The sequence below is a fragment of the Papaver somniferum genome, chromosome 1 (assembly GCF_003573695.1).
Source record: "Papaver somniferum cultivar HN1 chromosome 1, ASM357369v1, whole genome shotgun sequence".
NCBI lineage: Eukaryota > Viridiplantae > Streptophyta > Magnoliopsida > Ranunculales > Papaveraceae > Papaver > Papaver somniferum.
Window position 1 is genome coordinate 75,221,788 of NC_039358.1, and position 11,481 is coordinate 75,233,268.

Below are 11,481 nucleotides of genomic sequence, written 5' to 3' on the forward strand. Positions count from 1 at the left end.
TGTCTAGTTGATTCTCTAGAAAGTGTTTCCGAGTTAGTCCATACAGATTTCTAAGCGAAATATTGGGTGGTGTTGTTAGACCCCCGCTTTTTCACACTCTGAGCACGACTTAACTGAAATTTGCTTCCGGATTGCATGACGACCGCATTTTCTTGTAGAATCAGTGATGGTTGAGCATATCCCCTGCATCAGAGCTGCCAATTGAATGGCTTCCTCAGTAGTAGGCATTCTTTTAAGCTTAATGTCCCAAGTACTTTGTTGGACCATCCCATTTAACTTAGCTTTCTTATTGACATCCAGTTTATACACTTTAGGGAAAAATTCCTTCAGACATAAACTACCTTTCCAATTATTGCAGCAAAAGTTATTTGAGTACCCCCTTCCATAGACTTCTTCCTTGCGATTTTGAATCGTCCTTGGCCCATAAATCTTGTGCATCCCCATTCATTTTATGTTCCACAACCCTCTTCCATAAAGAGTATTTTTCGTCTTAATACCCCCAAGTCCAACCGGATAAAATAACTTGATTACTCTGTTTTATAGTCCTCTTAAGGACAATCCTCCGTATTCTTTGGGTTTGCAAATCGTCTTCCATGTTATCAAATTTATCCTCTTATTTTGTCTAGTAGAACCCTATAAAAATTCTCTCATTAGAGTTGTCATTTTCTTCTCCACCTCGGTAGGGATATTGTAAAGTGGCATGTAATAAAAAAGCAATGCATGTTGTTCTTATTAAGACCAAACTTCCAGCTTTGGTAAGTTGTTTCCTCCTTCGAGGAATCAATTTCTTCTGAAGTCTCTCAATAATCTCGTCCTGCAGCTGAATTGCATGTGGCTCCCGCATGCATTTCTAGATATTTCAGAGGTAGTGAATCTACTTGCCAACCTAGAATGTCCTCCAGGTCATTAATTCTGGACTCTACACCAATACACACCATCGATGTTTTGGAGATATTAGCTCTAAGCCTAGTGATGGCTTCAATAATTTGCAATATCAATAACAAATTATCCATTTCCTCTTCAGTAGCATTTAAGAAAACTAGAGTGTTGTATGTAAATTGCATATGAGATATAGTGCTCCACCCTTAATTGAAAATTCAGTAAGTGTATTTTTTATATTATTTACTAAAGAAAAATTTTATTAAAAATTAGGCCAAATAGTTATACAAAAAGAGGTTACAGAAAACCTCAGACCAAAAATAAAAAAACAGAAGCACCCTATTGCAAAATTATTTAAAACAAAATCTATAATAATCCATATCCGGCATTTCCATACCATGTAGAAAGACATGTTTATTGTTGTAGCTTCGAATCTGCCCCATCTCCATGCAAGCACCTCTTTTAGCAAAACAGTCTGCAGAGAAATTGATCTCTCTATATACATGTCTGAAGTGAATGTTGTGTAGACAAGTCTTTATTCTATACCATCTTGACCAGAAAGCCCGGGGTATCTTCTCCTTCATAAAAACATCAATGGTGCACCGGGAATCAGTTTGAATAATGATATCCCATTTCTGGTTAACAATAGCCCATTCCATAGCTCGTATAACTGCGACTATCTCTGTAATGAAATTAGTAGCTACTCCTAACCCACCAGGTTTAGCAACAACAAAGTCACTATTTGAATTCCTAGCTATAAAACCATAGCCAGCCATTCCAGGATTGTCTTTTGCTGCTCCATCACAACAAGATAATAGTATATGATTTTTTGACAGCAGAAAGAAGCATTCAATGACTCTGAAAGTCTTGACAGGTCTGACACCAATGTTGAAGACTTGCAGAATGTGACTATCATAAGAGGAATGCCACATAGTACCCTTAATTCTGAATCTACAGTCCCTAGTGTATTGTAATATTCTTTGCTTGGATTGTTCAACATTGTGTATATCTTCCTCAAAGAACATTTTATTTCTAGTAAACCATATCTCAACCATTGTGCATAAGCTAGAAATTAACAGTTCTTGTATAACAGAGCTTTTATTTTTAGTACGAGATAGATTGTCATCAGAAGAAAGAGGATTGAGGAATAAAAAGATACCTCCCAACCAGCTCCAGAGCAGTTGACCAAATTTGCAGTTCCACATGATGTGATCCATAAAATTTTGGTCTTCATGACAAATATAGCATCTTGAGACATGTTTGAAACCTCTCTTATTAAAGTTTTCATCAGTAGCACCAATATTTCTTGTGATTTTCCATATATTGCTAGCTGTAACAGGATGAACACATGGAGCCCATATCTTCTTGTACCAGTAAAGTTTAGGGTATTTTATCCTAATTTTCTCTACTGCAGAAGCAACTGAGAATTTACCAGAAATATCACCACACCAAATCATTGTATCTTTCTTAAACAAGGTAGGGATATCATCCATAGAGAAGAAAACCAGAAATTCCTGAGGCATAACCCACTAATTGTTAACAATCAGTTTATTCACTTTCATGTCTTTGTGTTGAGAAATAAATTCATTGCCAGGAAACATTTGAGATATAGGTTGATCAAATATCCAAGCATCATCCCAAACAGATATTGCTTCACCACTCCCCACTATCCATCTTGTGTTTTCATTTAAATCATTAATGACCCATTTCAGACCAGGCCATACAGATGACTTTCTATAGTAATATATCCAGTCCCCATTTTTATCTTTATACTTATCTAAGAAGTACTTGGACCATTCAACATCTTCAGTTTGAATTCTCCAGAATAATTTCATGAGAAGAGCGTTGTTTATATCTTCTAGTTTTCTTATTCCCAAACCTCCCTCCTCAACAGGGGCACATACCTGATCCCATTCCAGTGTAATAAATTTCCTATTTTCACTATTGCCAGACCAAAGAAAGTTTCTGATAATTTGTTCACAAGAATTGATCACTTTCTTAGGCCACTTGTAAATAGACATGTTGTAGATAGGTATATTACGCAAGACAAACTTGATTAAAGTTATTCAAGTTTGGAATGAGAGTAGCTTACCTATCCAACCAGCTAGAGTGTTCTGAAGATACTCCACAAAAGACCAAAGGTGTTCTGATTTAACTCTCCCAGTCATGAGTAGAACTCCAAGATATTTTTCAGGGAAAGACGATAACTCCATCTACATCAAAGAAGCAATATGCATTTTCCTGTCCATAGATGTGCCATCAACAAAACATTTGCTTTTGGTTGTGCTGACCAACTGACCAGAAGCAGCTTGATAATCACATAGTACCAGTAAGTGTATTGAGTTGCATAACTTTATTCATCAATTTAGTAAAAATTTATGCAACTAGAATGAAATGTAAAGGTTGATAAGTAACGAGTGTTGCGCGGATGATATACACCAAGAAATCCAGTTTCTCCATTTAACGATCTACTTTTAAATTTCTTCACTCACTTCCTCATATTTCGATTTTCTCTCATATTTATAAATTTCCCATTTTTCTGTTTAAAAAAATGAAAATGGATCCCGACAACAACTATACGATATATGTAAAAGGCTTGTAAAAAGACAAAAAATATAATAAAAAAAATGAAGATAGACAAAAAATATAATAAAAAGAAAAAATGAAGATAAATTCGGGCAACAACTATACGATATATGCAGAAGGCTTGTAAAAAGACAAAAAATATAATAAAAAGGGGCGCTCCAAGAACCGAACTCAGGACCTCTTGCACCCAAAGCAAGAATCATACCACTAGACCAAACGCCCTTAATGTTTAATCCACTGACAAAATATAATTATACTTAATTTTGTGATTCCATTTTTTGGTTACTAAAATGAAATTTCCCCCCAATTTCAGACTATTATTTCAATTTCCCTCTTTCAACTCCAAATTTTCCCTCTAATAAATCCATATATCTCTCTCGCACAGTTTAGTTGATAGTAGATTCACACAGCGATGTCAACTAATCAAGAAGATTTGGATCTACTCCTCTCACTTGATGATGATGATAAGGTATTGGAAACTCCACCTGCTTCTCCATCTGCTTACCTATCAGACCATGGATCTCCAAGGCAACAACTTCGAAACTCAGACATGTCTATCTTCAAAGATTCTGTTAAAGATTACTTAGAAACTGAACCTCCCGCTGCAAAGAAAGCAGCTCCTAAATTGAATCGATCAAAAATTTCCATCGACGGTGATGTTGAGAAGTTTTCAGGTTTGCGGATTAAGTAAGTCCAAATGAAACCCTAAATTTGTTTTTATGGGTGTATTGATTTTTGAGAATTTTTTTTTGTCTTTTTCTGAAGGAATCTATTGGTCTCTCCTGAAGAGTTGAGCAATCATTTATCTGACATTCGATTTGTTCGGTTGCCGGCTATAAGGTATCTATCCAATTTGATGAACCATTTCAAGGGTTTTGTGTGTAGTGTGTACTCATCTGCTTAAAATTTTAAAATTTTGGCTGATCAGGAATTTGATAGTAGGAGATTCAATTGCTGGTAGCTGGGCAACCATTGGTGTATTGTCAGAAAAGGGAGCTCCCAAAATGAGTTCTAATGGGACACACTACTGTATATGGAAAATTGGGTGTTTGGATGAAAAGACTCTTTCTGTATTCATGTTTGGGGATGCTTATATTACCTTCTCCAAAGAGCATGTCGGAACAGTTTTCGCGCTGTTCAATTCTAAAGTTCGCAAGGATAATGAGGTATAGTTTTGTAATTGCTTGATGGAGTTTGAATCACGTCTTTCTGCTTTTGGAGTAACTAAAAGATTGTTATTTTTATTGTTGCTTGTTTAGGGGAGTGGGTTTTCACTTAGTATATTCTCAGCTGGTCAGATTTTAAAGTTGGGTACTTCTGTTGATTTTGGAGTTTGCAAGGGTCAAAGGAAGGATGGGGTTGCTTGTACCATGGCTATAGATAAGTATGTTATTAGTGGTTTGTTTTCATTCTTAGTACTTTGTTGGCTTGCGTTACAGCAATGAATCCACTTTTATTGCTTAAATCTGTATTTCAATAACCCTGGATTGGAGAGTTAGCTTTGTCTATTCTTTGCACAAGTCATACCCTGATTGAACTCATCTTTCCACGAATAAAACGTTATACAGAGATCACATGTGTACCCTTCAAAAAAAATTTAGGATATGAAAAGTGATGTATCAGCTTATCCTTTTGGGCTATTGTGATCCTTGGAACAGTATATTTACTCCATTTGCATGTTTCTTCTGTTTAAATGGCATAGTTTTGTGTATTTCTATATTTGCCAAAGGTAAGAATACTTAAGCATACAAGTTTCAATGTCCTTTAATGAGACAATTCTATGTTGCATACTTGCATGTTACCACGTTCCTGAATGCCTTTGGGTAATAACTAATAAGTATGGCGTGACTAGATGTATTATGTATACCAACTTGACCACGTCATCCTTAAATGGCATGGAAATGCCCCTGATATATGCTTCCTGCTCAAAATTTCCCTAGCATCAGCTTGTAGTTTCCTATGGAGGGAAATTAACTGACCTGCATAGTGTTATACGTGTTGGGATCCTCCTTTTAGTTGTCTCCCTCCTTGTGAACTGTAAAAGATATGACAGCTCTGTGGGTTTGAATAGTGTTATACATGTTGGGATCCTCCTTTTAGTTGTCTCGTCCTTGTGAACTGTAAAAAATATGATAGCGCTGTGGGTTTGAATATTGGTAATGGTCTGTTTAGTGGAATGATACTTTGCAGGATAAGTCTATAGTTTGTGGTTTTATAAAGACTACCAAAATCTGGAGTTTGAAGTGTTTTTGAGAAAATTGAGCTGATGGTGTAGGTTTCCTCCATCATCTCACGTTGTGCAGAAAATAATGAGGAGCAAAAAATTTAAGCTAACAATTGCATGACATGCGGATTAAATTCTAGGATTACTGTAGTAGAGTTGGGAATCACGAGGAATAGTCTTAGTGGTTGAAACACACTGTCTATTCTGATATACCACTTTACATCTCATCATGGTAGCATCTTTTGTACGTAGTTTTAATCTGGATTTACGCTTACCTGTTACTTTTGTGTTTGCAGGCGCCAGGGGGTATACTGCAAGTTCCATACGTCTGTAAGAATGCTTTCTCATCCAACACGATTGTTATAGCTAAGTGTTTCAAATGATTAGTATTAGTAATATACTCTCGTTATGTTTCTTGGTGGAATGCATCCCAGAAATATACTGTATCCCGTGGTGAACTCAAAGGAGGGTAAGCTATGCTGTTTCTGTTCCTTCATCTTTCTGTGAAAAGGGAAAACATTCAGATTATTTGCTCCTCATTTGTTTGTCACTAACATTCATGGGTTTATCACTACAGGAACTTGAAAACAGGCTTTAGGAGTTCCTATCAGCCAGAGGGTGTTTACATGGTTGATCCTTTTAAGAGAGGGAACACGAAGAAAACAGTGCAACCCCTTAAAGTGTTGTCCGTGGATGGATTAAAGAAGGCCTTAAGGTATACTTCATTACCTCTCTATTTCCCATTCCTTCACACCGTGGTCTTGTATGATTGCCGAAATGTAACTGAATGGGTTCTTTGGGGAATTTCAACAGTAAGGCGTGTAAAGTTACAACTAATGCACACTCACAAGGAATACGGTTCCTAACACATGTCACAGGTTTGAGCTCCTCGTATCTTAAATTCCTGCTAACTTTTGTTGAGCACCCTCCATGAAGCCCTTGTCTTAATCTGTTACACCTTTTCAGTAAAAGACAAACCAATAGAGCAGAACGGAGGATCAAATAATCAACAAAATGATATTAAATTTAAAGGGTAATATCTCAATCCTTGAAAAAGAAAAATGTTGTATATATGTTTCTGAATGTCAGTATTGTTTATCTGTGTAACTGAAACTTTGCTATTTTACTTTAGGTTGTCATCTATCACAAAGTCCTCTCCAAATGCTACAATCAGAAAAGACCAACCCGGGGCAAAAAGAACGAAAACTGAAAAGTACCCAACCCCTCCAATCAGAAAAGACCAACCCGAGGCGAAAAGAATGAAAACTGAAAAGCCTAAAGAGAAAATGATTGAAATAGACATTTTTAGTTCAGATGAAGAATAGTAAACACAACCCAACGTAAGTTATGCAACCATAACTCTGACTTAACATGGACAACTTTGTCAGTCCTTGAGGTTTCATTATCAAGTAATAGTTGGAGGTTTTTGCTCGTGATGATCCATATCTCATACCAATTTATTATACTTTTGCTATAGGATGCAATCACAAGGAATGTTCAATTTTGGTTCATCTAAGTTAACACTTGAAGATGAAGTTATGAATTCTCCCTATATATGCTGACCTTTTGTGGCTCTAACTTTGTAATGAGTACAAGCTAATAAGAAAATGGACATTAACAAATGGATGCTTACAAACTTTCATCCAAGAGCATTTCTTATCATTTCAGCTAAATCCAGTTTGTTTCACAATAATGCGCCATTGAGTATACTTTAAGTCTTTAATGCATCGTTGGAGTAACGTAAGGACGAGGTTGCGAAACATAATTTTAGAATACTCTAGTATTGATTTAAGAGAAAGGTGGAATTAGTAAGGATAATCATTCTGTTGCTTTACCTTAAAAGCAAGAAAAATTCTAGCTTTATAATCCATCCTAAATCTAAATAGACATGGAGAAGATTATATGGTACTATTTCAAAGTATCTAGCTGTTTTATAACTAAGATGAAATAGAAAACAAACTAGATTTGTACCTGCTTGTAATTATTTTTTGTTCTTTGATGCTGGCTAGGCTTACATTTTGATGCAAGAGGACATATATGATAGAGGTCCCCTAGTCTTTAGTTTAGTCTTTACAGGAAATCATGTTGATGGAATCTCAACAAATGCAAACAAAATTACAAAGCTTTGAATTCGAAGGTTGTTATCTAGTTAGGAAGAAAGTTGGTGACCAACTTGGCACATGGGGTTGTTATTATAGGGTTCACCAATCCCACCATGTGCTTCCTAATATTAGCTTCATTATATTACTGATTTGTGGCTAAGATAACTAACCATGGATACTTGGTGGAAAGCCATATAGATGTCTGCATCACACTGTGGATGATGTCCTGTTCCAAGATATTGATGAGAGCCCATATCTCAGCTTCTTGAGTTTTTTTTTTTTGGGTAGACTTTATTTTGGATATGCTTTCTTCTTTATTATACCATTGTGGATGGAAATGCAATAATTTATACAGCACTGTGACTACTGTAACTCCTGTCTGTCTGTCAAATTAATTTCCCTCAAAAAAACAAGGTTTTAATTTGTATTTGGTCGGAGGGAATTTTAGTAATCTTATTTTTGTCAACGGAATCAAAAAGCATATTATTATTATGAGACAGTGAATGACAAAACAAACAGAAAACTTTAAAGATCTTCTGATTTTTCTTGTCAAGACTCTCAACATTGTTTGTTTGCACGTCTTAAAATAGAAATCGAGTGGGAAGCAAGGATTCAAAATGGGTGTTTTATTTTGTGGGTAGGGTCATTCTCAATGTGTGTGTCTTCATAGTATCATACCCGTTCAACCACCACATTTTGCAGTCATTTACTGCATGGTTTAAATACTGTTAAGTTTTGGCGGGTCATGGGTCTGGAATGCGACGGATCAGCTAGGATCATACTCCTATCCTATCTTGTTCAGTAATGATATCACTCTTTAACTATGTAGACAGTGAAGGTTTGAAATCATTAGATTTTCTGAAATCCGAAGAAAAAAAAATACTCCCTCCGATTTTGAATACGAGTACTTATTTGTGAAACCTTAGCTGGTTTTCATGGTGGATATTTTTGGGAGGTGTAGGATTAATTATGCTCCAGATATTGAATTAGAACGATTTTTTGGGGATCATGGTTTTTTTGGGGACCATGGTTTTATTTTGGGTAAAGACATTAGAAGTAAATCTAGGTCACCCCTTATCTAGATATTTATATTAATACCTAAATTACCCTCCTGATTAATTTTGGGTGATGATTAGTGAATGATTTAGTTAAAAACAATTAGTGAGATTAAATTAAAAGATGGGTTTATTATTAGTTGAGTAGAATTATTGAGAGAGTAGAGTTAGAGAAGATGAAGGAGAAAAACATGGAAAATAGATTTTTTTTTCCAATTCACTAAGTTTGAGTTTTCAAATGATGAAAACTCATCTGATTCTTCATCTCCATCCTCTCCTAAAATATTTGTTAATCTTCAAAATGATCCGGATTTGAACTGGATTTTGAACAGTTCGGTTACTTTATATGAAGAACAAGTAACCGAACTCATCTGAAGCTGTAGTTCGGTTGCCCCGTGAGATGAACAAGTAACCGAACTCATCCGAAAGTGTAGTTCGGTTACTTGTTCCAAACACGCAGGTTACCGAACTCTCTAATGATAGAATTTCTAGGAGTTACATCGTTATGTTCGGTTGGTTCTCAACTAACCGAACTTTGGTGTACAAAGTTCGGTTGGTTCGCAAACTGCATGCACTTTTGATCTAACCGAACTTTACGTAATATAAGAGTATATAAGTTTACAAAGTTCGGTTCTTTCGCAAACTTGAACCTAACAGCTAACCAATCGAACTTTGAGTTCGGTTTCTGCGATAAAATTGTAAAGTTACCGAACTTAACAAACAAAAAAAATTGAAGTTCCAGCGTCTATTGGCTAAGTTCGGTTACTTTGTAGTTTTAAAATTTTTTGCGAAAAAACCGAACTCTATTGGCTAAGTTCGGTTATTTTGGAACTCAACATAGTGGCCACAACAACACAGTTCGGTTAGATTGGATTTGTTTTTTTTTTCGGTTCTAAGGGTGGAGTTCGGTTACTTTGTAATTTTAATTTTTTTTGCGAAACAACTGAACAGAGAGTTCGGTGACTTAGTTTTAAATCCAATAGAACCGAACTATTCTTCGTGTTCTTCATTTTCAAGAAGTTCGGTTAGTAAACTAGGGTTTTTTGGAAAATCGACATAACCGAACATGGCTCTGTAACTCCTACTAAAACCCTATTTTGATGATTTCTATTCGATTGAAGCAATCAAAATCAAATTAAAGTGAAGGGTTTGTTGGAAAATACCTCCGGAGTGGTCCCATGGCAGAATCAGGCTACGGCTGGCGTCTTTTATACTCGACAAAATTATCATGTAACAGAGCTTAATTGTGATTGCATTGATGTTGTTACATTTCTTAAATAGGCGGTGGTGGTGGTGGTGGGAGGAGGTGGTGGTGGTAATCGGTGGTTGGTGGTGGTGATAATCGGAGGTGGTGGTGGTGGTAATCGGCGGTGGTGGAAGGAGGAGGTGGTTATATATATAGGTAGTTATTTGGTTGGTTTTAAATTAAATTAGGTTAAGGATGGGTTAGTCATTTCAAGGTTTTAGGACACCCCTTATCATTATAGGGAAGGTAGCCTAATAAAATCATGGTCCCCTCAAAGAAACCATGGTCCCTAAAAAATCATTCTTGAATTACTATGTTTTGTCACGTAAACCTTAAATTGTCATAAAGGCCAGCTTGTGATTTCAATTAATGACAACCCTTATGGTCTTAGAGACTTAAGTGGAGATGTTCATCATCTTCAAGACTAATTAAAGCATTTAATAAGTTTAAGTAGTTTTACTTAGAGCCTCCTAATGCTATCTCTATGCATGTTGATGGACGCTGAAAACTAAACACTGACAAGTTGTAATCACGGGTCGGCATGCATGCTTGGCACTCAAATGCTGTTTGGACTCGAAATAACTTTGCCAGAGAAGTACAAGGTTCATACCAGTATTTTTGGGTTTGAGGTCTTCTGCCCCATACTTTATAAATTACTTGGTGCCGCTCCTGTGGTTCATTCGTTCAACAACTACGGCTCGTTTTTATGGTGTCACTTGCCTACCTCACGTATTTTCAGAAAATTATACTATTCTACACAAAGTAAATAGTATTTGATCAAGAACATAGTACATGTATACAGTTTTTTTTTTTTTAAGAAGATTTTTTTCTTCTTGAGTTAAAAGGTTAAAATCTTTATTAATAAAAAAGAGAATACAAGAAAGAAAAACTAAGGCGCGCAACTATACCCCAATAATACTGCCAAACTTAATTTCACTCAAAAATAGCTTCCCAATTGAAAATACAATCACCAAATGATAGTCTCTTAACTTCGTCGATTATTTCTTCCTTATCGTTATGTCTTTTCTTAACCATACTCTTGCACTCCTCTCCATCCAGACTGCCCAGAGAATAACAGCTGAAATCAGTGGCCAAATTTTCCTTCCTCTATTTTCTCTTTTAGTGTCAAGCCATTCCTCCAGATGTTCTCTCATGGTTGGTTTGAAACTCCTACCAATGCCAAACTGCTCTCAAATCTTCTTTGTATAAGTACAATACAGAAGTAAGTGATCTACATCTTCGTCTACCAAACTGCAAAGACCGCATCTTGTCTCTTGTATTTCACTACCTCGTCTCAGTAGATTGCTGACAGTATGTATTGCATTATGCAACAAATACCGAACAGAAACTTTATGCTTTGGGGGAACATATCTTACCCAGACACACTTG

At 36.0% G+C, this 11,481-nt stretch overlaps 2 protein-coding genes across 3 annotated transcripts; one reads left to right on the top strand and one right to left on the bottom strand.

Moving 5' to 3' along the window:
- Positions 1-1,229: 1,229 nt before the first annotated feature.
- Positions 1,230-2,402, bottom strand: LOC113336103. The gene has a single exon (XM_026582128.1). The coding sequence runs from the start codon at positions 2,400-2,402 to the stop codon at positions 1,230-1,232; it is 1,173 nt and encodes a 390-aa protein (XP_026437913.1).
- A 1,148-nt stretch (positions 2,403-3,550) lies between these two features.
- On the top strand, positions 3,551-7,744 carry LOC113330450 (protein MCM10 homolog). Of its 2 annotated transcripts, none has more exons than XM_026577261.1 (10): positions 3,551-4,152; positions 4,231-4,305; positions 4,394-4,631; positions 4,725-4,849; positions 5,986-6,019; positions 6,112-6,158; positions 6,267-6,404; positions 6,503-6,567; positions 6,656-6,722; positions 6,822-7,744. In XM_026577261.1, the coding sequence occupies exons 1-10, from the start codon at positions 3,878-3,880 to the stop codon at positions 7,012-7,014; spliced, it is 1,257 nt and encodes a 418-aa protein (XP_026433046.1). In that variant the 5' UTR covers positions 3,551-3,877; the 3' UTR covers positions 7,015-7,744. The 2 variants fall into 2 exon arrangements, with proteins under 2 accessions (XP_026433046.1, XP_026433052.1); XM_026577267.1 differs by having other exon boundaries at positions 3,554-4,152; positions 6,124-6,158.
- The last annotated feature ends 3,737 nt before the right edge of the window (positions 7,745-11,481 follow it).

What these genes read in the sequence shown, in the direction of transcription:
- LOC113336103 (XM_026582128.1), bottom strand. Translation starts at nt 2,402, where the DNA reads ATGCCTCAGGAATTTCTGGTTTTCTTCTCTATGGATGATATCCCTACC.
- LOC113330450 (XM_026577261.1), top strand. Translation starts at nt 3,878, where the DNA reads ATGTCAACTAATCAAGAAGATTTGGATCTACTCCTCTCACTTGATGAT. An exon ending in TTTTCAGGTTTGCGGATTAA is followed by an intron (nt 4,153 to 4,230) that starts GTAAGTCCAAAT and finishes CTTTTTCTGAAG; the next exon opens with GAATCTATTGGTCTCTCCTG. An exon ending in AATGATATTAAATTTAAAGG is followed by an intron (nt 6,723 to 6,821) that starts GTAATATCTCAA and finishes ATTTTACTTTAG; the next exon opens with GTTGTCATCTATCACAAAGT.